The following is a 27,832-nucleotide window of genomic DNA, read 5'->3' as shown; positions in this document are numbered from 1 at the left end:
ACAGCCGTCCACGTCGCTTCCCCGGTCCGCCGGCCACGCCCGCCGTTTTATACGCGACCTGGCGGCCGCACCCGGGTTGCGCACGCCGTTCCCCACGCCCCCCGCTCTCGGTTCCCTCGCCCCGCGCCAGGCACGCTCACGCGCCGCGCACCGAATGGCCCCTGCTAACGTGCGCGCGGCGCAGGCCCCCAGCGCCGACCGCAGGTTAAGTACGCTGGTGCGTCACCTGCTGCCTTCTTCCCCACGAAGAACAGCAGCAACAGCAGCCGACACCTCCGCCACCCTCGAATCGTTCCCCACCATGGCGTCGCAGGGATCCTCCTCCGTCTTCGCCGCACTAGCGCAGGCCCCGGAGGACCCCATCCTCGGAGTAAGGCCGTCTCTCCTTCCTGGCTTCCGCTTCCCCGGTGATCTGGCTGTCGCTGTCGGTCCCGCGGTTTCTACGCGATCGCGCGGCCTCGTGGGTTTGCTCTGGCTGATCAGTGTTCGTTTGGTTTCTGGGGCAGGTGACCGTCGCCTACAACAAGGATCCCAGCCCCGTGAAGGTCAACCTCGGCGTCGGCGCCTACCGGACCGAGGTGAGATGAGTTTGGGGATTTGCTGTGAACCTTCTATGGCGCCTTCTGTTTTTCATTATTTGGATTGGAGATGGATTTGACGCCCCTGTTCCTATTCTGATCTGTGCAGGAAGGGAAGCCCCTCGTGCTGAATGTGGTCAGGCGCGCCGAGCAAATGTTGATCAATAATCCGTAAGTGTTATGTGAAATCCATATGATCCGCTTGATTTCGTGATCGTGCCTCGGGGGTTATTGAACTTTCAGGCTTAAAGCTACTGCCCTCCACATAACGCCCTGTCCCATGGCTTATAAGCCATGGTTGAAAGTACCATTAGCTGATTTGTTGCTTTAGAAAAATACTGTTGGTTAGCTGAAAAAGTACGGCTTATAAGCCGAGCGAACGGGAATAACGTGCCTCTTAATCTGACTACTACTTCCATTCACCACCAGATTAATTATTGACTTGCCCTCTGTAATTGTAGGTGACCTTTCTGTTCTACGGTACATATTGTTTCTATACTAGTTTTTTAAAATGAATTTTCTTCTACGATTGGAACTAGTATATTTTTTTTCGTGCGACTGGGTCTGCTCTGTCCCACTGCCGTGTAAGATTCTCTTTTAGTCGACCTTGCAGTTGCTTCTATTGCTTTCCCCCCTTTCTTTTTGTGGTACCTGGGAAATTGACCTCAGTTTTGTCTGTGGGGGAATGGTTTGTCGTTTGCAAGCACTGCAATGCTCCCTCTGTCCCTTTTTATGGTATTGTGTTGGTCAAACTTATGTTCGGAAAATATCTTCAAATAAATTTATTATAAAAATAGAGTGAACGAGCTTTCTAATGATACTAATTATGTGTCATAAATATTAATATTTTTTTTTATTTTTGATCAGAGTTGAGTAGGTTTGACTTGTTGAGAAGCGAGAGCGGATAAAAGGGGGCGGAGGGAGTATTAGGCCAGTCTCAACGGGGGTTTTATGTCTTGATTTTCAACATACTCGTATTTTGGAAACGGCGTAGAGGAGTTTTGTCCCTGTGAAACTTTCTCTACTCCCATGAAACTTTCAGCACCTCTCTCTTCATTAATACAGTGCCATGTCATCGTATTTAATACCCATGAAACTCTATGAAACCCCATTGAGACTGGCCTTATGACTCATGTGTGTATAAGCCTCTGCATGCGGTAAACTGTCGGTGTGGAAGATATTTGAAGCTGTATTTTAAACATGACTTTCTTCCTATTTCTAGGTCACGTGTCAAGGAGTACCTACCAATCACCGGTTTGGCTGAATTCAATAAGCTGAGCGCTAAGCTTATCTTTGGTGCTGACAGGTATTTTTCTGTTTGACTTTCATTTATTTTTCTAACATTGGCGATATTTGTATTTCAACTGCTCCCAATGGTTATGTTGCTAACTGTGAATTCCTACCGCTGAAGTTTCATTACATAAAAATAAGTTCCCTGGCCACCGGTCATCTCAGGTTTTATTTAGGGAGCTGATTGTGTTTTTTCTTTACAAATGGAACAGTCCTGCTATTCAGGAGAATAGGGTTGCTACAGTGCAGTGCCTGTCGGGTACTGGTTCTTTAAGAGTTGGAGGTGAATTTCTTGCAAGGCACTATCATGAGGTTAAGAACTTTTCCTGCTCCTTTTCTGTTTTGCTGCTTCCTGATTTTAATGCATGATTGCTAAATCATACAAACATATTCCAGCGCACTATCTACATCCCGCAACCAACCTGGGGAAATCACCCAAAAGTCTTCACCTTATCTGGATTGACTGTTAGGAGCTACCGCTACTATGATCCTTTCACCCGTGGTCTTGACTTCAAAGGTATGGATTTCATTTTTCATGCTAGATCTGTTAGAGTGCTTTAATAATGCGAATATGCTAGGAACATTTAAAACTTTATTATATGTTTTATATTTGCAAATTATGTCATGGCTCTGTCATTGACCCAAATTTTGTTTTGTTTTACAGGACTCTTGGAAGACCTCAGTTCTGCTCCTTCAGGTTCAATTGTACTGCTGCATGCCTGTGCCCACAACCCTACTGGAGTAGATCCTACCATTGATCAGTGGGAACAGATTAGGCAGCTGATGAGATCAAAATCACTGCTTCCGTTCTTTGACAGTGCCTACCAAGTATGCCGACGTACAGAGTCAGAATTGACTTGACATTGCAAAAACACATCTGATTCCTATACACTAATCATCACATAATTTGTTGATTTTTGTTAACATAATAGGGCTTTGCGAGTGGAAGTCTTGACAAAGATGCTCAGTCAGTGCGAATGTTTGTTGCTGATGGTGGTGAATTGCTCATGGCTCAGAGCTATGCTAAGAACATGGGATTGTACGGAGAGCGTGTTGGCGCTTTGAGCATTGTAAGATATCTTAACTCTTGCTCTTGTTGGTTTCACTTTAGTTCATCATGATCTCAAGGTTGTTGGCATCTTCCTCTGGTGTTCAGATATTACTATGTTTACCATCCATCTTGTGAGCTTAATGCTATAGGAGTGATTGATGTGTGGAAAATTCTGTCACATGCCTTCAAATGTGCCTCTTTATTTTCCTACTTGTTTTGAGATATGTCAGTTCCTATAGCTTGTATCTGTTTCATTATCGGAAATAAGAAGTGCATTGTTGTGGACGGTTTAAGTTGTCAATCACTTGTAGCCACTGGTGCCTAAAATTTTAGCCTTTTGCTAGGATTGAATTCTTTCGCATCCTTAGAATATTATATTGATGTAGAAATGTATTAGCTTTTAATGTTACAGGGGACAACTATTTACTTCCACCAGTTCCAAAAATATTTGACTAGTTGTTACTTATAAGGATATGCATAACTTTATGCCTTTGTTGAATGATGCTGCCGCTTTTCCTACATGGTGCCCTTCTGAACAGTCTTTTATGCCACAGAGTGTCCATTCATTGTAACTTCATGTTTCAGGTATGTGGAAGTGCCGATGTAGCTGTTAGGGTTGAAAGTCAACTCAAACTTGTGATCAGGCCTATGTATTCAAACCCCCCTCTTCATGGTGCCTCTATCGTGGCTACCATACTCAGGGACAGGTATATTCTTGTTATTGCAGTGCTATATTTAGAGGTGGGTCCAAGAATAATACAAAGTGGTTACTTCCTGTTCGTTGACTGTATTTATTTAATTTTTCAGTGAGATGTTCAACGAATGGACTCTAGAACTGAAGGCCATGGCTGATAGGATCATTAGCATGAGGCAACAGCTATTTGATGCGCTGAAATCCAGAGGTACTTGTTTCTAGCAATTGCTCTCTCTTTTTCTACAAAATATGGTTAGATGTTGTTTGCAATGTAGCTTAGCATTTTTTCCTTACCATTTCTTTCATGATCTTGTATTGCAACTATGCAACTCTTGGTGCAAATGTTTTTCTTTTGTCCTGGATTAATGTGGCTGCTTCATGGCAAGCTATGTACCTACTGCTGCATCCAAGATCTCTTGGGTTATCAGAATCTATTGTACAAAATAAGAGAACTTCCTCTTGTTACCTTCTCAGTTGATTTCTCAAGAAATTGTATCTGACCTTAAAATAGTGTATCAATCTGTGTGACTTACTTGGGGGAGCACTATTAATCTGTGTTTGGAATGTTTCTATTGATTTATTCGAATTGAAAGGCCATAATGTTACGTCTGGTTTGCACTAGTCCAGAAATTATGATAATTCAATCTCAATATATTGTTCCTTTCTTTTGTCTTTTGTTCAAGTGGAAAGGTTTTGGGTCCTATCACAATGGCACTCGGTCTTGTTAATAACGTGCAGGAACCCCTGGAGATTGGAGCCACATCATTAAGCAAATTGGGATGTTTACTTTCACTGGGCTGAATAGCGAGCAAGTGGCATTCATGAGGCAGGAATACCACATTTATATGACATCTGATGGGTAATTGTCTATTCAACTTTTATAAGTATATAGCTGTACTCTTGTATTTTTTTTGTCTTGTTACTACTTAACAGTGGCTGGCCACATTGGAGTTCTTATTATTCTATTTGCCTTTTTTTTCTAATTCACAAGTTGGAGTATAGACCGTTTAGTCACTTGTTGTATTAGGGCGTGTTTGGTTTGCACCTCCTAAAATTTAGTCACCTAAACCAGCTTCTAAACTTTAGTCACCCCCTATTTGGTTTGGTAGACTAAAAGAGACTAAAGAGGCGGGTGTTTGGTTCCAAAATGACTAAAAGGTGAGGCAACCTGACTAAAAGGTAGTCCCATTTAGCAACATTTGAGTGACTAGTTGGCTAAAGCCCATTTAGTCCCATTTAGTCAAAGTGTTTGGATAAAAAGTGACTAAATGGGACTAAATGGGACCAGATTTAGGAGGTGAAGAGTGAACCAAACACCCCCTTAATATGTTACTCCCTCCATTTTAAAATATATGACATCTAGGAAAGCTAATATTTTTTGTTCGAACTGATGTAAACCCATTTCCGCCATCACAATGGAAATACAAAAGTTTGTAGAAAAAGTGACATTGAACCAGAAGAAAAGGCCTAATGAGGGCTATGCCTAAGTGCCTAACTGGATTCAGGCTGTCAGACACAATCTCAGGGCAAGGGATACTAGGATAACTTCTACCATTTGCAGAATGAAACAAAAGCACCAAAGCCTCCCAGGTGATAACATACATTGCCAACAAATCCTATTACAAAACGCTAGAAAGGCTGGAGACCAGCTGCCCAGTCTAGCAACATAGATTCATGGCAAGCAGCTTGCTGCCAAGTCTTCCCAATCCCAGCCCTCCTCCCCTCAATTTGCAGGGTCGCCTGATCCATGTTTGATGGATTCCCCAGCAGTCTTGATGCCACCTGCAGCATGACGTTTCACACTTTCACCCCTTCGAGTAGCCTCTCTTGATCCTCCTTTAGAGTATAAACGTGTCCAATATTGCATAAGTGCACATGCATAACAAAGGTTCTCAATAGGTTTTTAATCAATTTTCCTTCTTGTTCCTTGTTTTGCCAATCCCAGAGTGTAAGGCATTGAACCATTAGGGAAGCTAATATGACAAGCTAATTAGTTCAAAAATGAATTATTAGCTTGTCCTAAACATCATATTATTTTTAAGATCATATCATTGAACAATCTTGATCGGCACTATTTGATATTGATCTATGACTAGGTTTCGTTTTCTCACCACCCTATAATGGAAGTCCGAACTGTCACTGCTATATTGACAATGTATATATTCTTCTTGCAGGAGGATCAGCATGGCAGGTTTGAGCATGAGGACTGTGCCCCATCTTTCAGATGCCATACACGCTGCAGTTACTCAACTGAAATGAGGACAGTATGGCAGCTTTCGTGAATAAAATCTGAATCACCTACAACAATGTTCTAAGGACTCAGCCGGCGGTATTTACTGGCTGACCTACTGTAATCTGCCTTGAAATAGGAGTACGGTTTTTTACTCTGTTGTTGGAACAGTTTTGTACTGGCAGATTCAAATTCAAATATTATATTGTCATAAGGTGCTTTCGGAACTCAAAATAAATACGCGCATGCAATTTTGCTCCACCGGTGCTAAATGTTTATCCTACAACAACCTGCAGTAGTTTTGAAAGCTGGTCTTTGCCTACTGTATGGTTCCTCTGCTCAGAAGCTTTCTAATTGTTGTATGTTACTACTTGCTCTTCGTGATAGCAAGGGTGAAAAATGTGATTCTAGATTTTACTTCGTGCTTGCAGTACCTTGCGGTCGTTTATCGCAAATTCAAGCGAACTATGATCCCGCGGTCGTGGTCCATAAGCGTCCATGAGTTTTTTTTTTCCTCGCATTTTTTCTTCCCCTTTTTTTCCTTTGCTTTTTTATTTTTCACACTAACCTACCTATTTTTCTTCTATAGACTATATACTAGAACAATTTTTAGGTTGGAAAGTTTCTACAGAATATATTATATAAAAAATATGCTGGACGAGTTGTGTATAACTTTTGAAAAATATTGAACAACAAAAAAGTTGTGTATGTTATTGTAAAATTTGTTATATAAAAGTTGCTTTACAAAAGTTTAGTTATGTACTCCCTCCATCCCAAATTGTAAGTCATTCCAAGAATCTTGGAGAGTCAAACTTTTTCAAGTTTGACTAAAATTATAGAGAGAAACACAAAGATTGATGACATCAAATAGGTATAATATGAAAATATAACTAATGAAGAATATAATGATACTTACTTGGTATGATAAATATTATTATTTTGGTATATAAATTTGGTCAAACTTGAAAAACTTTGACTCTCCAAGATTCTTGGAATGACTTACAATTTGGGATGGAGGGAGTAAGAATTTTTATGAAAAGTTGTCACTATAGCTAGTCTATAAAATTGTCACAAAAATATAAAAAATGTTATGATTAGAAATTGTGGTGATAAGTTATGTCTGATAAAATATTATGTACAAAGTTATTGGTACAACTTCGTAACTTTCTAAAAATAAAAAATTATGGAAATATTTTTTAAAAATGAAAAGGGAAGTAGTGGGGTTTACTGATTGTTCATTGGTAGGTTTCAAAATTTGAATGAAATTTCACCAAAATTTCATGAATTTCGCGGGTGACTAAAAGAAAATTCCGGAATTTCATAGTACACTAATATATGTGCTATACAACTCTATACTCATATTTTCTATTGTTTATGTTTCATATTCTCCTACTTAATAGATATGTAGTCATAAATTATGCTATATTTTATTTAGATCTAAAAAGTTTAAAAAGAATCATAGTTCATATTTAGTCTCAAAAAAAATTCAGCGAAATTTTAGTTGAATTTCATGAATTTCAGTCAACCCTGTTCACTGGTTTCTAATGTAGCAAACGTTTTTTGATTAGTGGAGATGGTCGCAGTACTTGTTTTTCTTTGCTCAGTTTATTGCTTGAAAATGGAGACAGCGGTTTCCATGCTTCTGTGTATTTGGAGTGTGCGTTTGTTTCGTGCCTGATTATATTTTTGGTAATCTCACATATATATGTGAGGTCGAAGTCCTGTTAGCTCTAATTTTTCTCTATTTATTGATGGCTTTGATACAATGGCCAATGCCTTGGAATCGTACATGAGTAGAGGAAGAAGTCTGCAAAATCAGGAAGTCGACACGACGGGCTACTCAAGCGAGAGCCCACTTTGATCCAATCCCAAAATACAAGTATATATGTACACTAGCTCACACGATACATGCAAAATCTCGTGTCGTGCCATGCCATGCCGTCTCCTAATGGCGACCTGAGGGGCTTCTGTTCCCGCTGAGGAAGTCCAGCTTGTCCATGTACGTCTGCTTGAGGTTGGTCATGATGTTTGGCAGCTTCATCAGCCTGCCGTCGTCCTGCGGCGGCAGCTCGGGTGGCGGCGCGGGCGACACGTCGTCGTTCTTGCCCTCGGAGTCGCCAGTCCACCCCATGAAGTCCAGCAGGGTCGTCTGCTTGCTCTGGTCGTCGTCGTCGCCGGCCTCCTGCGGGCAGCGGCATCCGGCGGCGGGGTTGTTCATTGGTAGGTTTCTAAAAATGAAAAGGGAAGTAGTGGGGTTTACTGATTGTTCATTGGCAGTTCGAGGAGCGGGCGGCGCGTTCTTCCTGGCCTTCTCCCTGGCCACGTTGTCGGCCTGGATGACGTCCTCTATCCGGGACATGACGTTGAACGCCAGGCTCTCCAGGACCCTGGAGTAGCTCTCCAGCAGCGCGAACCCAACGTCCTGTCGTCGTCGGCGGCGGCCATGGCGGCAACAATAATGTGTCAGTGCATGCAAGACCGGCAAAGATGTCGAGCGTGGACATCGCGTGCTCTGCTCACCCTGTTTTCTTGGATCTTTGCGATGTCGAGCGTGGACTGGGGGATGCCGGGGAACCTGTGCTTGATGATGAGCAGCAGCGTCTGCGCCCGCTCCTCGAACTGCTCCCTCTTCTCCTGGCTGACGGCGGAGCCCCACGAGGACTTGCCGTCCTTGTTGTGCACCTTCCTGTTCCAGATGATGACCGACGCCTCGATCCGGTCCTTGAGGTCCAGGATCTTGTGCTCCGACGTCAGGTCCACCGTCGACAGGAAGTCGTCCGGGTCGAACTCCACGTCCGTGATGATCCGGTACAGCGCGTCCCCGAGGCTGGCTCGCCCGTTCTGCCAGGCAGCAAAAATGTTTCGTTTCAGAGAGGGATCCAGATGCTGTACATGTTTGCGAGATCGCACGCATGCCAATTGCCAAGGACAAGGAGGCAGGCAAGGACCTTGGGGAGTGTGTCTATATACGTGTCCGGGATGCTCATCTCCATGAGGCAGTTGGCGTTGATGGCCATGGCCGCCTTGAGCACCTGGTTCACCAGCTCCTTCTGGTGCAGGAGCCAGCCTCTGGAGGTCGGGGAAAGCCCACCGGGGGGCACCTTCACGATCGGGATCCACCATTTCTCGTCGGACCTCTCCTCGTTCTCACTCTCCGAGCACGAGTCGCGCTTCACGTACCAGAACTCGTTGCGCTCCTTGAAGTTGTCCAGGTAGTCCTGCAGCTCACGGGCAACAACAGCAGGAGAGAGTTTAAGTTTAACTAGCAGCATCTTTTCCGAACCCGTCGACTGCATCAGGCTTTGAGGTCGTTCCACTCATACATACGAGAAGCATCGTGTCCAGTTTACGCAATGCTGGAATGTTCGCCTGGAGATCCCGTCTCTGCTGCGTGCCCATCACCTGCGACGAGCAGCACAACAGAGTGTCACCGGCCGGGCTGGTGAGGAAGAAGATCGATCAAGGGGCATCAAGGAGCGGCATGCATGTGGTGGCTGAACGAACCTCCATTTCGGTGCCGTTGTCCAGGACTTGTTTCTTGGCGACGAACTCGACGATGTGGTCGGCGACGGACAGAAGCCAGCCCACTTCTTTCTTCCACCTCCCCTTTCTGTCTGGGGCCATGGGCTCCAGCTTCCGTTGCTCGCCGAACACAGAGGCTGCAGGTGAATATGGGTGGCACGCATGAATGGAAAAAAAAGAGTCGCGGTCTCTGCACTGCAGTCTGCAGCGATCGAATTCGACAGGAGATGGCCAATCACCTGCGAGGTTGGTGACGGCGTTGGAGAGGGCGAGCGCGGAGGGCACCCCTTTCCCGGACCCGGACATGTCCTCCCCGAGCAGCAGCTTGCCGAACTTCTCCTTCATCAGCTCCATGTCTGCACGCAACGCAACCACCTGACGCCTCATCAAGACCGGCAACACCACCGGCTCCACCAAGAACCATCTGCCGGCCGGGACGATCTCAACTTACCGGAAGGTCCTGCGCTCTGCTCGGCGAGGCGCGACTTGGGCGCGGCGCTGTCCTTGTCGAGCACGGGCGCCGTGCTGGACCCCTGGCTCCGGGACATTTGCTCCTCGTCGGGCGGCTGGCCCCGGTCCTCCTCCTGCACCATGCTCTGCGACCGCCGCATCGAGCTCCGCCGCTCCAGCTGCGCCCCAGCGCTCATCAAGCGATCTGCCGCGTTCGCGTCACATCACAGCCGGCGCTCCGTCATGTATCCCACATCCATCCCCATGACATGACGACGGCGACAAAAAGGGATTCCGTTCCAAGGAAGGAGAGAGAAAGATCACCATGATGCCGGCATACCTGTAAAGCTTTGCTTTCGGGGCCTCGAGCGCAGCGCGGGTGTCTGTCGCCGGAAAGGATGATGAGCTAGCCGAGATTGTGCGCGCAGAGAGCGCCAAAAAGGAACGAGAAATGATTAGCTCCGAATGATGGATGATTCCGGTGGGTGTCTGCAATCCATGAATCGGCAGTTTCTATGGATCGTCATCTGCCCTTCCTGTGTCCTGTCCTGTCTGAATAGGGGAGGCCCCGGACCGGTGGCAAGGGAAGACAGGAGTGAGTATAATTAGGGAGTGGCACTCGCTTTATTATTAGAAAAGAAAGCGCCAGCCATTCTTAGCATCCTTCCCCTGCCAGTGCTTGTGCTTCCCGTGTATTGAACGGTCCATCGGGGCCAGGAGTGGGGGTTGGACGGAGCTAGAGGAGGAAGAAGAAGAAGCCCTCTCGCTACTCGATCTTTGCCGGAGATGGGCCGCCGTCAGGTCTCTCCTTGTAGGCTTGTACTACCCTCAACCATGATGGATGGCACGGCATTACTAGTACCTGTTGTACCTTGGACGCGTAATGCAGTGAAGTGCTATCCTTTTGTGGCACCGGCCGAAGCAACTATTGCGCCGACCGCCGGGAGGGACGGTGGGACGGACCAACGCAGAGCAGAGAGGGACAGCCTGGTCAACTTTCGGCTGTCTCGAATGTGATCTCTTCGGTGTACGCGTAACATGCCCCTCGCTTACAGTTGCTGCAACAGAAGCCGCAATTTAGCAAGACTGTACGCCTCCATGCCAACTATAGGCTAAGCTAATGCTGAATGATGAATGATGATTGCCTCCCGCGATGAGAATGTGCAGCATATCTATTTCCCTAAACCTGTCAAAACTAAACAATTCTTGCCAAACAGCACATCCGACCTTAGCTCAGTTGGTAGAGCGGAGGACTGTAGTGTCTGCAGATCAATCCTTAGGTCGCTGGTTCGAATCCGGCAGGTCGGATATTATTTTTTTTAAATCGTTTTTTTTGCTGTTTCTGTAGATGGAGGTCGTCTGCTTCGCTCCTGCTAGAATAACCCCCAAAGAAATTTCTGTAGATGGAGGCCGTCTGCTTTGCTCCTGCTAGAATAACCCCCAAAGAAATTTAATTTTTCATCCATACACCATTATCACCAAATTCGCCTAAATTTCTTATACAAAAGCAAATTGACCGGGGATGAATTCCACTGTTTCCAATCTCCCACAATCAGTCTGTTCGCTTGGTCGTATTTGGCTCATAAGCTATGCCTTATCAATCAACGAACAATATTTTTCTCAACCACCAAACCAGCCATATCAGCCAAACAAGTCCAAAGAAAAGGTGCGAATGTTTCAAATTTACCGGTACCATGGTACTCCTACAGACTAAAGACTAGTGTGAGGCAATATCGACAAAGCCGGTGGGGGGAAAAATCCTCCTCCACCTGCTTTGCCTGGTCGTGATTTTAGCTCTGTGGGCTTGTCATGCTGCCGCCCCTTTGAAGACGAGGAACCAGAGCGACTCGAGGCGGAAGTAGATGAAGCTCCCCTTGCTGTGCGTGAAGAAGCAGCCGAAGCTGGAGCCAACCACGCATTGCCATCCGGAGCCATGGATCGCGTCAAACTCCTACAACCACCCATCCAACCCCAATCCAACTGCAGCTGGTCAGCAGAGCTTCATATAGGGTGGGGATGGGATGGCACGCGAGCCACGAGGGAGTGGTTGTTACCTTCTTATGTGAGCCGCGATGCTCCGGCAGTCGAGGACGTCGAAGCGGTCGAGGGCCCTGGACGCCGCCGACATCGCTTGAGCCTGCATCTTCGCCGGCATGTCGGTGTCCTCCACCACCGCCTTTCCTTCCAACATGGTACGGTACAGTGTCCCTGCTCTGCTCTCGCGGTCTCGCCTCCTGTCCTGCTAGAACGTGATCTGAATTCTGAAGAAGAAGACGACGAGGAGTCAGAGATGTGCGCGTATCTGCGCGTTCCCCCTTCCTTGTTATATAGCCGGAGCCGGGAGAGGACGGGCTCACGGATAATACGGCAGTCATCCATCCACATGCATCCGCGTCGAGCTGACGTGCCTGCGACTCCGGGTAACGACCAGGTCGGGCCTCCCTCGAGTTCAATTGTTCAAATACAAGGAGGCAAGGACGAGCAGGATGCATGAAACATCGTGGGAGAACACAGGTTTTAATTTAACGTCTTATTTGTTTGGCTGATAAATTATGATTGAAAGTACTGTTAGCTGATTGACTGTGAGAGAAAATAATATTCCTTGACTGAAAAAGTACGACTTATAAGCCCAGCGAACATGGGGTAACTCATGCTGTGGGTGCTTCGCTGTGTTGGGTATGGCCAACGTCACGTACAATCTTTTACCGGGTTGAATTGGGTTCGTCGATTTTGGTGTGCCGACTGATTTCGGAGAACCCAGGATCATAATTCAAACCTCAAAGAGTAGCTTAACAGATAGTACGTACTAGTGATAGTGGCGCGCCCCTGCGCGCGGGTTGGCACCACAGATACTGTTATGTTAATACTTGAAAAGTGAAAAACACTAAATCTACTCAGTGAATGGGAATGTATGAGATAAAAGAATCGAAGAGCCAATGTAGTTAAAGTCTACATGTATCTTAACTAAATAATCTTAACAGAGTAGGCCCTGCTCATTTACAAAACACTATGGACTGACATAATGTGAGATTCTCGTCGCTGTTCTATTGTCCATAGTTGACCCTAGGCATTCACATCTTCAAGACATGCAGAACTAAAAAGATAGAGTCAGGTGCATGATGGCACACAGGTATTGTTCTTGCATAACTTAAACTTAGCGGCCAGTATGGAAAAACAACATCAGTGATAAAGTCAGGTGCAGTCAAACACTTCACAGAATTCAGCCTAATAATAAGATAATGTAACTGTTAGGAAACCTATCAGTTCATTTTCGGTGTTAAAACACGAAGTGAGAGGACCTGTGTGCGCCCTTGCACACGGCTGGCACCACAAATAAGCACAAAGCAGAGCTAAATTGTTCGGAGATTACAAACCTAGATAACACATTAATAACATAGAGTCAAGATGTTTGAGATTACGTACTTAAAACCACAGTAATCGATGTGTGCCCATGCGGGCGTGAAATCATTGGAATTCCATTTGGTAATGCTGGGACAGATATGACCAAGTTGATACAAAATATAATACATTATAGGATACATTGATCTCAGTAAGCAAACATAGGCATACCATTGGGGCATCACTAACACATGACAACTCAATGCAAAAACAGAATCTTCAGTTAAGGGAGCGTGTTAGGTAGTAGTCGCCGAGATGAAGCGTCGCTAGGCAGGCACAGAATCAGCGGAATGAAGTCCGTCCTTGAAAACAAATCATCTGAGGCCCAATTTTCTTCTGTGCATACAAAAAAGTAAACCATGAAGCATCCAACACCCACATAAGCTGACTGTGCAAGTTCATAGATGGGGATGAAACACTTCTAAGAGGAAATGAAACACTTCTAAGAGATAGCCCCTAGCTACTTGTTTTTAAAGAAATTTAACATACAGCAAGACAACTGGAAAGAAACATTACAGGCTTCATGAACTTCTTTCTTGTGACGACTGTTACCAATTTCATAATAGGAAAAATATAGTTTTGGGGGGAACTAGGTTAATTGCTTATTGCAGAAATTAAACAAGAAAAGAAGTGGCCATATTATAGATGCAGGTGATGGCTGAAACCTTATGATTAGTTCAACATTTGATATATCTATCTGGCACAAATGGAAATTTGTCATCACTGGCTGATGTAAAATAGTATAAGGCATGTATACAACAATAGTATAATGTAAATCATTATCTATGAAATATAGCAAATGCTCTAAACTTATAATAGTTATTGTGTTACTGAACCCACTTCTTTAGAAGTTCTAATCTTGTTTATCTGAAGAAACAATGCAAGTGACATATTGATTCGCTAGACAGCCCAGGCACCTCCTTGCTGCTATTGCTAACCTACCTTGCTAATATTGAAAACATATTCACAGTCCCAGAAAAAAAGCACCAAGCAAAAGGCAAGACAGTCCAAGAAAAAAATGGGACATGGAAGCTCATAGGTGCGCCATGTAGGAATTAGAAATTGAAAGAAGGGAATGACATTCACCTTATTTGCATACTCGTGTCTTCCTAGATTGCACCCATGTAAAAGGACTATAATTTTGTCACTGTGTGCAACTGCAATTAAGCCACTATTCATAAGCTGAATGGCAAATTTACCTGTAGAAGGTCAGAATAAAAATGATTGGCATAAACATAACCAAATCCATCCAATGTAACTATTCATTTTAGTTAACCAATTTACAGTACCTAACCAGTAGAAGCAATTGACAAGCTTAACATCTTCATTTCAGTTATTTCAGTCATGGTCAAACTTATGGGAAGCATGTACGGCTGAATGCTAAGCTAAACATAGAGCTATAATCTTCCACCTAATTTTACTAATTTTTATAGATATCCCATGCATTCATAATGTAGAAAATCGAGCATCAGTATCTTAATTCTCTTTGCTTTGTATGAACTAAAAGCTTCAATTATATGGGACCCAAGCTAACAAAGCAAGACAAACAACTGACCTAAACCAGGAAATGCAGACAAATAACTAAAAGCTTCAATTATATGTAACACTGCCACTGTCGAAGAACCATACTGGCACAATGCAGACAGAGGGGGGGGGTGTCAGGCACAGCTCCGCTGCAGGCCCGACACAGCTCCTCCGCAGGTCCGGCGCAGATACACTGCAGCTCCTCCAAATCAACCCAGCAGACTATTCAGGTAACTCATAGGTAATTACAGTCATCCAACCACGAAAGTGACAATGTTCAGGTTATTACCTTATTGCAGCCAGCCTTGAAATTGAAATAGGAGTGTTCTGTAAAGCTGATGCCAATTCATGAATTGTTCTTAGTTCTCACATGCAAACCTGAAAAGAGCTGACACCAATTCATGAATTGAATGTTAGATTTCTTGGCTATAAATGAAAATATGAAGCAAAAACGTCAAATGAACAGTGACACACATATGAAAAACGAAAGCCTGCCTAAATGCTGAACTGAACTTCCACTTAGCTGGCATTTTTCATAGGACCATCTTCTTATCAAGATCCTAAATGGCAATACCTCAGTAACATGCAACTGTTTTAATACTGGGCACATTTAATCCTAGATAATTAAGTCAGTGAAGATAGAAAAAAAGAGAACTGAAAAGTAATATCTTTGTATGGTATGGCTCAGAAAATATGGCCTTGGAATATTCTTAGATGCAATACTGCATAATGCTTGTCCATTACTAATACATATGGTCATTACTAATACAAATGGCCAAGAAAAATTCTATTAGAAACTGACCAAACCTTTTTTTTTGCCAGAAATGGACCAATTTTTGGCTTGCATATCACAACTGTTCCAACACAATACATTGTCACAAAGGCCAAACTTTTAATTCATAATCAAATCAAGCCAACACAATGAAAAAAAATCAGGTAGGCAACTGAATTAGGAGACGTATTTATATCTCTATTAGTCCATTTTCTTTGTGTTAGAACACCAAGTGAAAGGCTTTGCAAGTAGTATAAGCTGAACTGACCTGCATCGGTTCAGTCGTTTTCTCAAGCAGGTAGCAGGTGGCAAGCAGGCATACACGGATAGGCAGGGAACTTGTCGACGGTGTGCATGCTGGCATGAGACACCTCAGATCTAATGCAAACCTGCTGGCAAGAAGAAAAGTCGGTGTTGTCAGCATATAAAGAACAGATAACGACACTGGCCAACCAATAAAAATGAAAGAACAAAAAAAAAAAGAAACGTACAAATTGCTCCAAGGTTTGGACGACACTGGTCCAGCTTGAGGGCACTGCCATGCCCTAGCCCACCTCGACTGACCTGTGTGTGCCCATCCTGCAGCTCAGCCACAGGGCGTAGGCGGCTCTTCACCCAAGACGGCGGCCACAAGCGCGGGAGGACCGATCTGACCATGGAGGCACCGGATGTAGCCATGGAGGCCCCGGATCGACCCAACAAAGAAGGCAACAAGCACAGATCGACACTGGCCATCGGCGAAGGAAAGAGAGGAGCAGGGTGGGAGGCAACCTTCACCTGCGTCTGCTCGCACCGGAGCCCCCGCGTCCTATGGGTGCCTCTAGGGGCCACCCGCGCTGCCGCACCGCCGCGCTGGGGGAAGGCCTCGCTAGGGCGCCGCGCTACGGCCCTCGCCTCGCACCCGCGCCCGGAGCCGAGAGAGCTGGAGAGCCGAGCGCGCTCGCCCGCGCCTGCCGCCGCTGCTGCGCTGGGGCAGCCTCGCCTGGGCGCCGCTGAAAGGTCCTTGTTGGTTTTGGTAATTGAGTGACAACCTAGGTGGACTAATTGTGTTTATGTGAGATATACAGGTGATTAGTCCACAGGTACATGTGTGTGAGCAACATATGCCATGAAGGTGAAAATGGCTTGGAGATGTTGCAAAGCTCACACATGTGATGATGAAGGAGCTTATTGCATATGTGACATGACATTGAGTCATGTGATCAAGGTGGAGAAGATCAAGACATGACTTGGCTTGATGGACCGGTTGCAAGCGTGAAGGGCAAGTCGAAGGCTTTGGAGTGATGGACCACGTGGCGGTGAAGCTTGAGCAAGACTTGGCGCCGATGGACGATGGCAACGGTGAAGAGCAAGTAGAGTCAAGATCGATGAACCAATATGATCATGTGATGATATGAAGTGGATCATATCATTGTTGATCGTGTTGGTGCATGTGTTGCATCAACATTGAAGGAGATGGAATGGAATGCGCAAGGCAAAGGTATAACCTAGGGCATTTCATTTCACCGGTCATAGGTGTGTAGAGAAGTTTATGACCGGGTTTAGGATAGATGGCCGTACTATCAAGAGGGGCAAACTTGTTTGCATATCGGTCATCTAGTGCCACTCGAGTGATCTAACTTTGCATTGTCGCTAGGATCGAGTGGCGTGGCAAGTTGAGTGGCTAACATCCTTTGGGAAATGATTGTGAAAATGCTAACACACATACACATGGTGGTGTACACTTGGTGGTGTTGGCACATTTACAAAGGAGGTGGTGTTTGCAAGGGTGAGATGGGTTCGGGAGCTTACTGGAAACGACCGGACGCTGAGGGTCCAGCGTCCGGTCAGTTGAAGTGCTGCGTCCGGTCGGTAGATGACCGTTGGGATCGGAAGATGACCGTTGAACGTAGGGGACACGTGGCGAGTATCGCGTGACCGGACGCTGAGGTCCAGCGTTCGGTCGATCGGACCGGAGCGTCCGGTCGGCCCGACCGTTGCCCAGTGAAGGGGTAACGGCTAGTTTAGCCCTTGGGGCTATAAATAGAAGTGGCCTTCGGCCATGGCTGGTGCTGAGCACCTGAAGGGACTTAGTGTCCATGCTTGTGAGTGCTTGGGAGCCCTCCATCACACATATACTTTGATGAGGACATCGCCACGCTGGACACATCGACGCCATGGTCTTCCCCAAGTTGCAATTCGTTTCCAACTCAGCTGCCACGTCGTCCTCGGATTCAGCAGACACGTCGTCACTGTTTCGGTCATAACTTCCTCATACGACATCGAAACGGGCCGTTCTTGGATGCATTGGAAAGGGGACGACGACGCCGTCGTTTTGGACCTGGTCCCAGCTCTAGAAGGTCCGTGGATCATTCTGTGTGACCACGGCAAGGTGCTGCGTCACCTATTTGGGCCAACTTGGCCATGTATCGTGTCGGGCCTTAAGCCCAAGTTGTGGGCGCCCAACCCCTGGCCGTCCCCAACCCTAGGTCGAGTCTTAGACTATAAACACAGCCGCCGCCGCTGCTACACAATTGGGTTTTGTTTAGAGTTTAGTTTTCCATCGAGAAACTGAATCGTTCATTGTAACTGTGGTGACAAATCCTTTTACAGTGATCCAGGGCCCCCGTTCTTGATCTCCTCCACTGTGTCGATTAGTCCTTTGGAACCGAGTTCTTGAACCCTCTATTGATATTCGCGTCATTCATATTTGCAATTTCAGATTGCGTGATTTACCTTCTTGCTTGTGCTCTTCGATTCGCTTGCAGGAAAAGCCTTCTTGGCGAGGTCAATCAAGTTGTGCTTGGTTGATAACCAATGGAGCAGTGGTGTAACGGTTGCAGGGTTCGAATCGCGTCTGATTTGAAGCCGGATCGCCAACGTCGAGATCTCCACAAATCAAACTTATCGGCTACCTCTCGGAAGATCGGGCCTGTACTTATCAATTGGTATCAGATATTTCAGGTTTACCGCGAGGTATAATCTCGTTTGCCTTAGATTCATATTTGTTCATTACCTAGCGTCCACAAAAAGCCCAAAAATATTTCAATTTCCGCTGTCCTATCGCTCTTTGTGCCTTTGCAATTTCGTTTCAGATTCGTGTTGTTGAGTTTGTGTCCGTGGTCGAGTCTTGTTGCTGGTTTAGGATTGTGTTCGTGGTCGTAGTTCAATCGCCCATTGCTGTGATTTTGTTTTCCGCCGCTATCCCATCCACCGTTCCCAAACAACAAGTCGAAGCCACCACATTACTCGACTTGCCCCGCTAGCCGCCTTGTGTAACTTCTCGCCGCCGCGCAAACCCTAGATAGGTTGCCAGCCGCTCATATTTTGCCTGCATCGCAGCCCTCCTTACATCATCAGGCGAATACATACTTTGAGATACCTTCGGTGTTAGAGTTTAGGGACGCTTTGCCCTAACTGCCGCCGCCGTGTTGTGCCTCCCGGAAAACATACTTTGAGATACCTTCGGTAAAACAGGCATAACTTTTCGCTCGTTTATCAGAAAAATCTGAAATTTTTTGAGCAGCTTCTTGACACCATTTGGACCTGACCCTGTTTGGTTTCGTCAAAATTGCCAAAAAAATTGCCAAAAAAATTCGGGAAAATAAAGAAAAAAAATTGTCAAAGTTTTTGCACGCTTTTCAGAGAACGTGCTGAATTTCTGTAGACCACATCCCACCTCAGTTGTAGGTGCCAATTTTTGTGGTTGCATCTTTTGTGATCCTTGTTCAGAGAAAAGTATAAAAAATTAGTGAAAAAAATAAAAAAAAGTTTGTGCCTTTTGGAAAAATCTGGGAAAAAATTCAGGAAAAAGGAGAAATCCGGGCTATTTGCTTGTTCTGTGAGTTCTTTCGATCGTCCTTTGTTTTCACCTTGTTGCGCTACGTCTCGACATGTCTTAGCCAGCACCTGTGACTTGTACTTTGGATCCGGATTGAACAATCGCTACTCTGCACTCGTTAATTGCTAATCCTTGCTGTCATATTGTGTGCCTACCCATAGCTCCACATATTCTTCTGTCAGCACAGGTTCATCTTGCAACTGTTACCCACGCTCGACAACAGATTGCTTCGCCACTTTGGTTTTGCTCCTGTTTGGCGTTGGTAAGAATACAGGCAAGACGGTGGTAAGCCGCTTGTGATTTTGCATTCCACTTTCACCACCATCACCACCACCACCACTTGTTTCCTTTTAGTTGATAGGGATAATACTTTGGTGTTGTCTTTTTCTATCTTCTAACCATGGCAGGAACTCCGACGGACTTCAATGAGTGCGTGTCCAAGGGCGAGCTTGCAACGTTCATGACTGAACAACGCAATCTTATGACCGAGCTGACGCGCAACGTGAACAATCTGGTCACCCGCATTGAACAGATTGAGCAACGCCCTCCGCCTTATCGTGCTGATGATGAAGATGCGGATGCTTTTGGTGATGAAGATGCGTATGCTGACGGTGGTGCCCGTCGCCGCCTCAACTTCAATCGTCGCGGCATGGGAGGTAATAATCATGGTAATAATGATCCTTTTGCTAAAATTAAATTTAGTCTACCTCCTTTTGCTGGTAATGTTGATCCAGAGGCATATTTAGATTGGGAGCTTGCTGTTCAACAAAAATTTGATTCTCATAATGTTCCTCCTGAGCATAGAGTTAGACTTGCTACTAGTGAGTTTACTAATTTTGCTTTGTTCTGGTGGAGTGATCTTTGCAATGCTAATAATGCTGCTGCTGTGCCTCAAACTTGGAATGTTTTAAAGCAACGTATGAAATCTCGTTTTGTTCCTCCTTATTACCAACGTGATTTATGTTTGAAACTACAAACTTTAAAACAAGGTGATAAAGGAGTAGAAGCATACTATCAACAATTGCTTATTGGTTTAGCACGTTGTGGTATAAATGAAGATGATGATGATGCTAGTGCTAGATTTTTTGGTGGTTTAAACCATGATATACAGAACATACTTGATTACAAAGAATGGCGCAATTTTTCCCAATTGTATCATCTTGCTATTAAGGCCGAATGAGAAGTACAGGGACGCAAACAACACCAGCCTTTCAGGTCTAACAATGGGAGGAATTTTCAGCAGCGTTCCGAGCCGGAGACGCCCAAGCTTCCTGTTGCACCACAGCCATCTACACCTCCATTTTCTTCCGGGGTAAGTAAATTGTCTAATGTGCAGTTTCCACAGCTGAAGAAAGGTGGCACTCCGGGTGCTTCTACTAGCTCCTCCTCGTCCAGCTCTAAAATCATTTGCCACCGATGCAAAGGCATGGGACATGTCATGAAGGAGTGCCCCAGTCGTCGCGCTTTCATTGCTACCGAGGATGGATATGTAAGTGCTAGTGATGTTGAAGATGATTTAGCCCTTGCTGCTAACATTGATGCAGATCCCACCGAGGGCGATCAAGACAAGGAGGCCATCACCATTGACTCCGTGGCTGCTGCCGCGGACTACCCTAGCCTTCTTGTGCAGCGTGTGTTGAGTACACGTGTGGGACATGAAGAAGAGATGAAGATCCAACGCCACAATTTGTTCCACATGTATCTCATTGTGCAGGGTTGTCGTGTTCTCACTATCATTGATGGCAGGAGTTGCAACAACTTGGTGAGTTCAGATTTGGTTGACAAGCTTGGCTTGACCACACGACAACATTCGTATCCATATAAACTTCAATGGTTCAATAATAGTGGTAAGACTAAGGTAACTAAATCAGCACGCATTAGCTTTTTCACAGGTTCTTATCATGATACTGCTGATTTTGATGTTGTCCCTATGCAAGCTTGTTCCATTTTGTTAGGTCGCCCATGGGAATTTGATAATGATGCTTTACACCATGGTAGAACTAATACATACACTATCATACATAAGGACAAGAAAATTACATTGCTGCCTTTGTCTCCTACGGATATTATTAAACATGCTAATGAGATAAAAAATAAACCTCCAACAGACATTGCTAAAAATAATGGGATTAAGTTAAAAGGAGGTGCTTTTCTTGCTACAACTCCTGCTACTGCTGAGTTATGTGATAATCCTGATGCACCATGTTATACTATGTTTTGTCAACCTTTTATGTCTGGTGCATTGCCTGCTGTCACTAACCTTTTGCAGGAGTTCGCTGATGATGGAATGGAGTCGAGGACGACTCCAATTCTACAAGGAGGGGATGATGAGGACATCGCCAAGATGGAGTCGAGGACGACTCCAATTCAAGAAGGGGAGGATGATGAGGACATCGCCACGCTGGACACATCGACGCCATGGTCTTCCCCAAGTTGCAATTCGTTTCCAACTCAGCTGCCACGTCGTCCTCGGATTCAGCAGACACGTCGTCACTGTTTCGGTCATAACTTCCTCATACGACATCGAAACGGGCCGTTCTTGGATGCGTTGGAAAGGGGACGACGACGCCGTCGTTTTGGACCTGGTCCCAGCTCCAGAAGGTCCGTGGATCATTCTGTGTGACCACGGCAAGGTGCTGCATCACCTATTTGGGCCAACTTGGCCATGTATCGTGTCGGGCCTTAAGCCCAAGTTGTGGGCGCCCAACCCCTGGCCGTCCCCAACCCTAGGTCGAGTCTTAGACTATAAACACAGCCGCCGCCGCTGCTACACAATTGGGTTTTGTTTAGAGTTTAGTTTTCCATCGAGAAACTGAATCGTTCATTGTAACTGTGGTGACAAATCCTTTTACAGTGATCCAGGGCCCCCGTTCTTGATCTCCTCCACTGTGTCGATTAGTCCTTTGGAACCGAGTTCTTGAACCCTCTATTGATATTCGCGTCATTCATATTTGCAATTTCAGATTGCGTGATTTACCTTCTTGCTTGTGCTCTTCGATTCACTTGCAGGAAAAGCCTTCTTGGCGAGGTCAATCAAGTTGTGCTTGGTTGATAACCAACGGAGCAGTGGTGTAACGGTTGCAGGGTTCGAATCGCGTCTGATTTGAAGCCGGATCGCCAACGTCGAGATCTCCACAAATCGAACTTATCGGCTACCTCTCGGAAGATCGGGCCTGTACACATCATACTTGATAGTGATCATTCGATTGTGTGAGTGAGCGATTCTAGTGCGATTGCATCGTGAGGTTGCATCGAGTGGCATTAGGTGATCGAGTTGCAAGCCGGTGGTGCTTGTTACTCTTGGAGGTTGCCACCTCCTAGACGGCTTGGTGGTGGTCTCCATCAAAGCGCGCAAGAAGCTTGTGCGGCGCTCCGGAGAAGTGTTTGTGAGGGGCATTGTGCTCGCCCCGCGGGAGCCGCGAAGAGCAACTCTAGTAAAGCGAGACGCGAAGGGCGACAAGTGGTCCGGACGGGTCAAGTGCTAGAGCTTGTGGTAAGCACTCCACGTGGGAGAGTGTGACTTGCGAGTCACCACTAGCAAGAGGACCGGCGGCAACCTTGAAGCTTGTCTCAACGGGGACTAGCGTGTTGGCAAACACGTGAACCTCGGGAGAAAAATCATCGTGTCAACCTTGTTCTTCCCGTTGGTTTGCATCCCCACTACACAAGCTTGCAATTACGTTTATACATACTAAGCTTGTGTAGTTGCTCTTGTAATTAGTTAGCTTGTGTAGCTCACTAGTTTCCTTCTAGCTTGTGTAGCATAGAAGTAGCTCCTTTGCGTGGCTAATTTGGTTTTAGTAACCTTGTTAGTCACATTGCTTAGTTTGTGTAGCTAAGTATTTGCGCTCTCTAATTAGGCATTGGTTGCCTTGTTATTGAGCATTGCTAGTGAGCATCGTTAGCTTTGTGCTTTTGCTTACTAGCATGTGTAGGAGCTCCCTTGTTGCTTAAAGTACTAGTGGCATAGGTTTGTGTGACCTTGCTCCTAGAATTGGTTAGGAGAGCTCTAGCTAGCCCGGCACCTTAGTTGCATAATTAGTATCTTTGCAAGGTGCTAGTGAACATATATAGAGGGGTGTAGTCTTGGCTAGACCGATTGTTTTTATTCCGCACTTATATCGGTTAGCCAACGCGATTAATTTTAGAAAAGACTATTCACCCCCCCCCTCTAGTCCGCCATCTTGACCCTTCAGCCGCGCCGCCACCACGAGAGAGAGGAGGGAGAGGGAGGAGATGCACGAGAGAGCTAGGGTTGGGTTGGAGCCAGTATATACTCACCGAGGCCCCCACGTGTAATGAAAGACAAGAACCACAGATCACGAATCAGATGGGCAAAATTTTTTTTGCTACCGTGGACATGCTGGCCTCATGAGCTGGCCACAACGAATTTACACTTTAAACATGTAGTTGAAAAACAAAAGGAGAAAGCTTTTTTAAGGTACTTAATGGCCCCTGTTCGTTTCTCTTATAATCCGTTTTTCAGTTTATTTTTTAAGCTAGAATAGTATATTTGTTGCACGTTAGGCTCGGATGGTGTACTAAAGGACACAAGGTTTATACTGGTTCAGGCAGAATGTCCCTACGTTCAGTTTGCTGCTGCTCGTGTTATCAGTACCGAAAACGATTCGTAGTTGGGGTACAAACGATCGAGAGAGAGACAGGTCCCAAGTCTCTGATGGAAAGGTCGAAAGGATGTCAAGAACTCAGTTGCTGCTTGGCTATGTGTTGTGTGCAATTGATCCCCCTTAGTGGGGTGCTCTGCCCTCCCTTTTATAGATAAGGGGAAGCAGGGGTTATAGATGGAAGAAAGAGGAAAAAACCAAAGATAGAGAAGGTCCTTAGAAGGTGTCGGATCTTTCTTTTTCCTTGAGCCTGCCCTGTTGTCATGGTAGACCACACGCAGGGATAGCATGCTTTGCTGATCCTGATAGGGCCGGACTCTAACTTCATTTCAGCGAGTGGTCACGACCTATCCTCCCCCGACGGACGGTGCGGTGTGTCAGGGTGCCGAGCCATAACTCTGCGGGGGATAGACGGGGAAGTGACTATATGCCTGTTACTGTTGATGATGTGAGTTCTCTCTTGGATTATAGTGGTTGTCGTATGTTTGTGTGAGGATCCGTGTCCGAGGGATGACGGCGGCGCCCACAACACTGTAAGACAAAAATCGACGTCTACAACACTGTTCGGGCTCCGTCAGGTCGAAAAGGGCTTAAAGCGCCCGCCCCGTCATATCCTAACGGTACCTTCCTGCAGGTGTGTAGGGCATGGTCCTCGGTACTGTGATTGATTTGAATGTCCTGTCATACCCTGTGCTCGTCATTATGAAGGAGCAGGGTGCAGTCGTCGGGCGAGGCGGAGCCAGCCCTCAGACATCGAGCGAGGCGGAGCCTGCCCTCAGCCGTCAGGTGAGGTAGAGCCCTTAGACGTCAGGCGAGGCGGAGCTAGCCCTCAGCCATCGAGCGAGGCAGAGCCAGCCCTCAGCCATCGGGCGAGGCGGAGCCTGCCCTCAAACATCGGGCGAGGCAGAGCCTGCCTTCAAACGTCGGGTGAGGCGGAGCTAGCCCTCAGCCGTCGGGCGAGGCAGAGCCTGCCCTTAGACATCGGGCGAGGCGGGGCCAATCTTTAGTCCTCTGGGCAAGAAGTGTAGCTGCATTCTTGTCTGTTTGGGAGCATCAACGTTTGATGGCTATTAGTTACACCTCATTGGGTACCCCAGTATTAGGTCCCCAACAGTAGCCCCCGAGCCCTCGGATGATTCGGATAGAATCATCCGAGGGGTGATTTGACCTGCCAGAGGGTGTAGCCCCCGAGCTCCCGGGTGATTCGGGCAAAATCGCCTAGGGGTATTTCGATTCGCTAGAGGGTGCGCGCGAGCGCACCCGTCGGGTGTAGCCCGCGAGCCCCCGTGTGATTTGGATAGAATTGCCCGAGGGGTAATTTCGGACCCTTCGTGGGTATGGCTGTGGATTTGGTTTTTGTCAACTGGACAGTTTAAAGGAAGTCCTGATATCCCATTCGCGGGGATTCATCCAGGGTTAGCCCAGTTGGGACTCGATTGAGGATCGAGGCTCCCTTGAGGCTTATGCGCCTGAGTTCTGGCCGCTCATGGGTCCATCCCTCGTTGGGATGGTCATCGAAACTATTGGGCCAGCCCTTGAACTCCTGGGTCTAGGCAGGACAGAGAAAAAGGTTTTTTGACCCGTATCTCCTCTATGGGAAAAGAGTCATGGTCTACTCGGGAAGGCGAAACATCTGACATGATTTTGGTGGGAAAGGATAGGGATCGCGGGCGCATATCCCGCGACGTGATGTGGTGGTGTATCATGGCAGGCTTAGAGACCTAGGTGGGTGGTTGCTCTTCTCGCATCCGTCACCCCTATAAAACCAAGGGATTCGCCCCTAGGGTTTCGTACTTTGCCTCCTCGCCCTTCGCATCTACAACCTCCGCCGCCAATCGCCTAAGCCTCCCGCACCTACATTGTAGCCATCATCAAGCTCGTGTTCGCATCGCAGCCGCCATCAAGCTCGCATCGACCCCCTTCCAATCGTTCAATGGAGCCATGGTGCAGATCCGACATCACCCCTCAGCGCCTGGAGGGCCTCATTCGCCGTGGCCTCCTTTGCCCACTGACCACCACCGAGGAGTGGTGGCTGCCCAGTGATGAGGATGAGCCGTCGCCGCCCAAAAGCTATGTGGCGTCCTTCGCTCGCTTTCACGAGCGGTGTCATAGAACCGACCAATTTATAAGATCACAAGTACAAAAACAATCGCCGAAACGATCAAATTCTCGCACTTGAGCCCATATAAACCCGGTAGTCAACTGAAATCACGAAGGATTTCAAACCAACTTGCATGCAACCAAGATCACAGTAATTCAACATAACACATTGTACGTTACAACATTTCACAAGCAGTTTGCAGATAGATTACAACACCTCAGAGTCATAGTTATTACAAACCAAGTCTTGTAAAGTAGCAGAAGCAAATAGTTTAACTCACACAAATGAGTTTAAATACAAGTACCAGCTTGCTGATCACATCCCACAAAAGTATTTGGATAAGATAAACAGAGATCATACCCGTGATCTAGTCTTCATCACCTGCCGGGTGGAGACAATACTTACAGAAGCCCTGATAAAGAAGGTCGTCTACAACAAGAGGGAATAAACCTTGAGTACGAGAATGTACTCAACTATACTTACCCGTCGAAACCAAAACAAATGACACCAAGGATCATGCATAGCTTAATTTAGTGGATCTGGCTGACACTTTCTTTTTGCGAAAAAGCATAAGTAATAATGATCAACTCTTCACCTAAGCTAACAGTGACTTTTGGCCTTTAACCTATCATCTATATTAGCACCTATACTAAGCAATCATTTGATTAAGATGCAAACATTAATAACCATAGCAGGTATAAATCGTGGCAACATTATCATCATCGTCCATTTAACCATATCGTTAAATTAATTAAATCTACGTTGCCGCTGCTCAGTCAAGTTCTTACTATCCGGGAGAGACGGTGATTCGAATCAATTCCTATCCAGCTGGAGGGGTATTCCTAACACAAACCTTACTTCCCCCGTCAGGGTCGCAAACAAGTCACCTTTGGTACAATTCAAGAGTCGCGGGTCCGATCAATGCCGCAAAACCAGAGAACCACTCTGCCATAAGTGCTTGGTGACTTAACCCGCCCTTGGGCTTACGCCAATGGTTCTCCGCACATCCTTACTGCCATCCAGAATACGACGAACTGCTCACGTCCCCGGCCTAAATTGAGCTACTAAGCTTCGCGGTCGAAACGAGTTATTCGGCCAGCTAAATGTTAGGCTGCGTTTAACATGACATAAAGACGTACAACGTACCGGTCCTTAAACGACACAGACGGAGTCACTATGTCCAAACCTACATAAGACTCCACCCGGTCTTAATTCATTATTACATGGTTCTTTTCCACGATAGCAAATATAGCCAACCGTGATCCACCTCAATCCTAAAGCTCGCAGGTGACAGGAATCACCCGACTTCTACCGCACTAAGCATGGCTAAGCATTTAGTCCGTTCCTGAACTTAATTAGGATTCAAGTGCGATATCTGGACAAAGATAGATATATAATGCAACAATTGGTTCCAACCAATTCCTATACTTAATGCATCATCAACGAATAAAAGATACTCAAGATATTTGTAAAAACATGGGAGACTTAATATGCTCTGGGGCTTGCCTTTCAGGAAAGAGGATGGGTGGTGGTCAGGGCACTCGAGCAACTCCTCCTCGATGGCTGCTTCGTCGATTGCCTAAACCTCGGGCTCCTCCTCCTGGCTCGCTCCCTCGAACTCTAGAAGCGTCACTCCCTCTGACACACCTATTGCATGTATGCATAAGATAAATATCATGGATGCACATGAACGAAGTTAGGAATGCTCGGGGAATGCACATGCTTACTGCAGTCCGCATTTTCTGACTTAAGCTCTATTCAAATCACTTTAACTTA

At 46.2% G+C, this 27,832-nt stretch overlaps 2 protein-coding genes and 1 non-coding gene across 5 annotated transcripts; 2 read left to right on the top strand and 1 right to left on the bottom strand.

The window, feature by feature from the left end:
* Positions 1–68: 68 nt before the first annotated feature.
* On the top strand, positions 69–6,106 carry LOC136453286 (aspartate aminotransferase, cytoplasmic-like). The gene is made up of 12 exons (XM_066453861.1): positions 69–370; positions 507–578; positions 688–749; positions 1,801–1,884; positions 2,081–2,180; positions 2,265–2,385; positions 2,533–2,696; positions 2,801–2,938; positions 3,505–3,626; positions 3,727–3,821; positions 4,352–4,472; positions 5,788–6,106. The coding sequence occupies exons 1-12, from the start codon at positions 155–157 to the stop codon at positions 5,870–5,872; spliced, it is 1,380 nt and encodes a 459-aa protein (XP_066309958.1). The 5' UTR covers positions 69–154; the 3' UTR covers positions 5,873–6,106.
* A 1,406-nt stretch (positions 6,107–7,512) lies between these two features.
* LOC136453285 (rho guanine nucleotide exchange factor 8-like) lies at positions 7,513–10,478 on the bottom strand. 3 transcript variants are annotated; one of them, XM_066453859.1, is made up of 9 exons: positions 10,156–10,478; positions 9,817–10,020; positions 9,605–9,721; positions 9,348–9,502; positions 9,171–9,245; positions 8,792–9,061; positions 8,364–8,684; positions 8,104–8,265; positions 7,519–8,025 (listed from the first exon to the last, which is right to left on the bottom strand). In XM_066453859.1, the coding sequence occupies exons 2-9, from the start codon at positions 10,010–10,012 to the stop codon at positions 7,789–7,791; spliced, it is 1,533 nt and encodes a 510-aa protein (XP_066309956.1). In that variant the 5' UTR covers positions 10,013–10,020; positions 10,156–10,478; the 3' UTR covers positions 7,519–7,788. The 3 variants fall into 3 exon arrangements, with proteins under 3 accessions (XP_066309957.1, XP_066309955.1, XP_066309956.1); XM_066453858.1 differs by having other exon boundaries at positions 7,518–8,265; XM_066453860.1 differs by lacking the exon at positions 10,156–10,478 and having other exon boundaries at positions 7,513–8,265; positions 9,605–9,740; positions 9,817–10,002.
* A 559-nt stretch (positions 10,479–11,037) lies between these two features.
* On the top strand, positions 11,038–11,123 carry TRNAY-GUA (transfer RNA tyrosine (anticodon GUA)). The gene is given in 2 exon segments: positions 11,038–11,074; positions 11,088–11,123. It is a non-coding gene; the product is annotated as a tRNA-Tyr (tRNA).
* The last annotated feature ends 16,709 nt before the right edge of the window (positions 11,124–27,832 follow it).

The sequence above is a fragment of the Miscanthus floridulus genome, chromosome 5 (assembly GCF_019320115.1).
Source record: "Miscanthus floridulus cultivar M001 chromosome 5, ASM1932011v1, whole genome shotgun sequence".
Taxonomy (NCBI): domain Eukaryota; kingdom Viridiplantae; phylum Streptophyta; class Magnoliopsida; order Poales; family Poaceae; genus Miscanthus; species Miscanthus floridulus.
Note: the sequence above shows the minus strand (reverse complement) of the source record. Positions and strands in the feature narration are given on the sequence as shown.

What these genes read in the sequence shown, in the direction of transcription:
- LOC136453286 (XM_066453861.1), top strand. Translation starts at nt 155, where the DNA reads ATGGCCCCTGCTAACGTGCGCGCGGCGCAGGCCCCCAGCGCCGACCGC. An exon ending in TCGGCGCCTACCGGACCGAG is followed by an intron (nt 579 to 687) that starts GTGAGATGAGTT and finishes TGATCTGTGCAG; the next exon opens with GAAGGGAAGCCCCTCGTGCT. An exon ending in GTGTTGGCGCTTTGAGCATT is followed by an intron (nt 2,939 to 3,504) that starts GTAAGATATCTT and finishes TTCATGTTTCAG; the next exon opens with GTATGTGGAAGTGCCGATGT.
- LOC136453285 (XM_066453858.1), bottom strand. Translation starts at nt 10,012, where the DNA reads ATGAGCGCTGGGGCGCAGCTGGAGCGGCGGAGCTCGATGCGGCGGTCG. An exon ending in ATATAGACACACTCCCCAAG is followed by an intron (nt 8,685 to 8,791) that starts GTCCTTGCCTGC and finishes GCTGCCTGGCAG; the next exon opens with AACGGGCGAGCCAGCCTCGG. An exon ending in CAAAGATCCAAGAAAACAGG is followed by an intron (nt 8,266 to 8,363) that starts GTGAGCAGAGCA and finishes CGACGACGACAG; the next exon opens with GACGTTGGGTTCGCGCTGCT.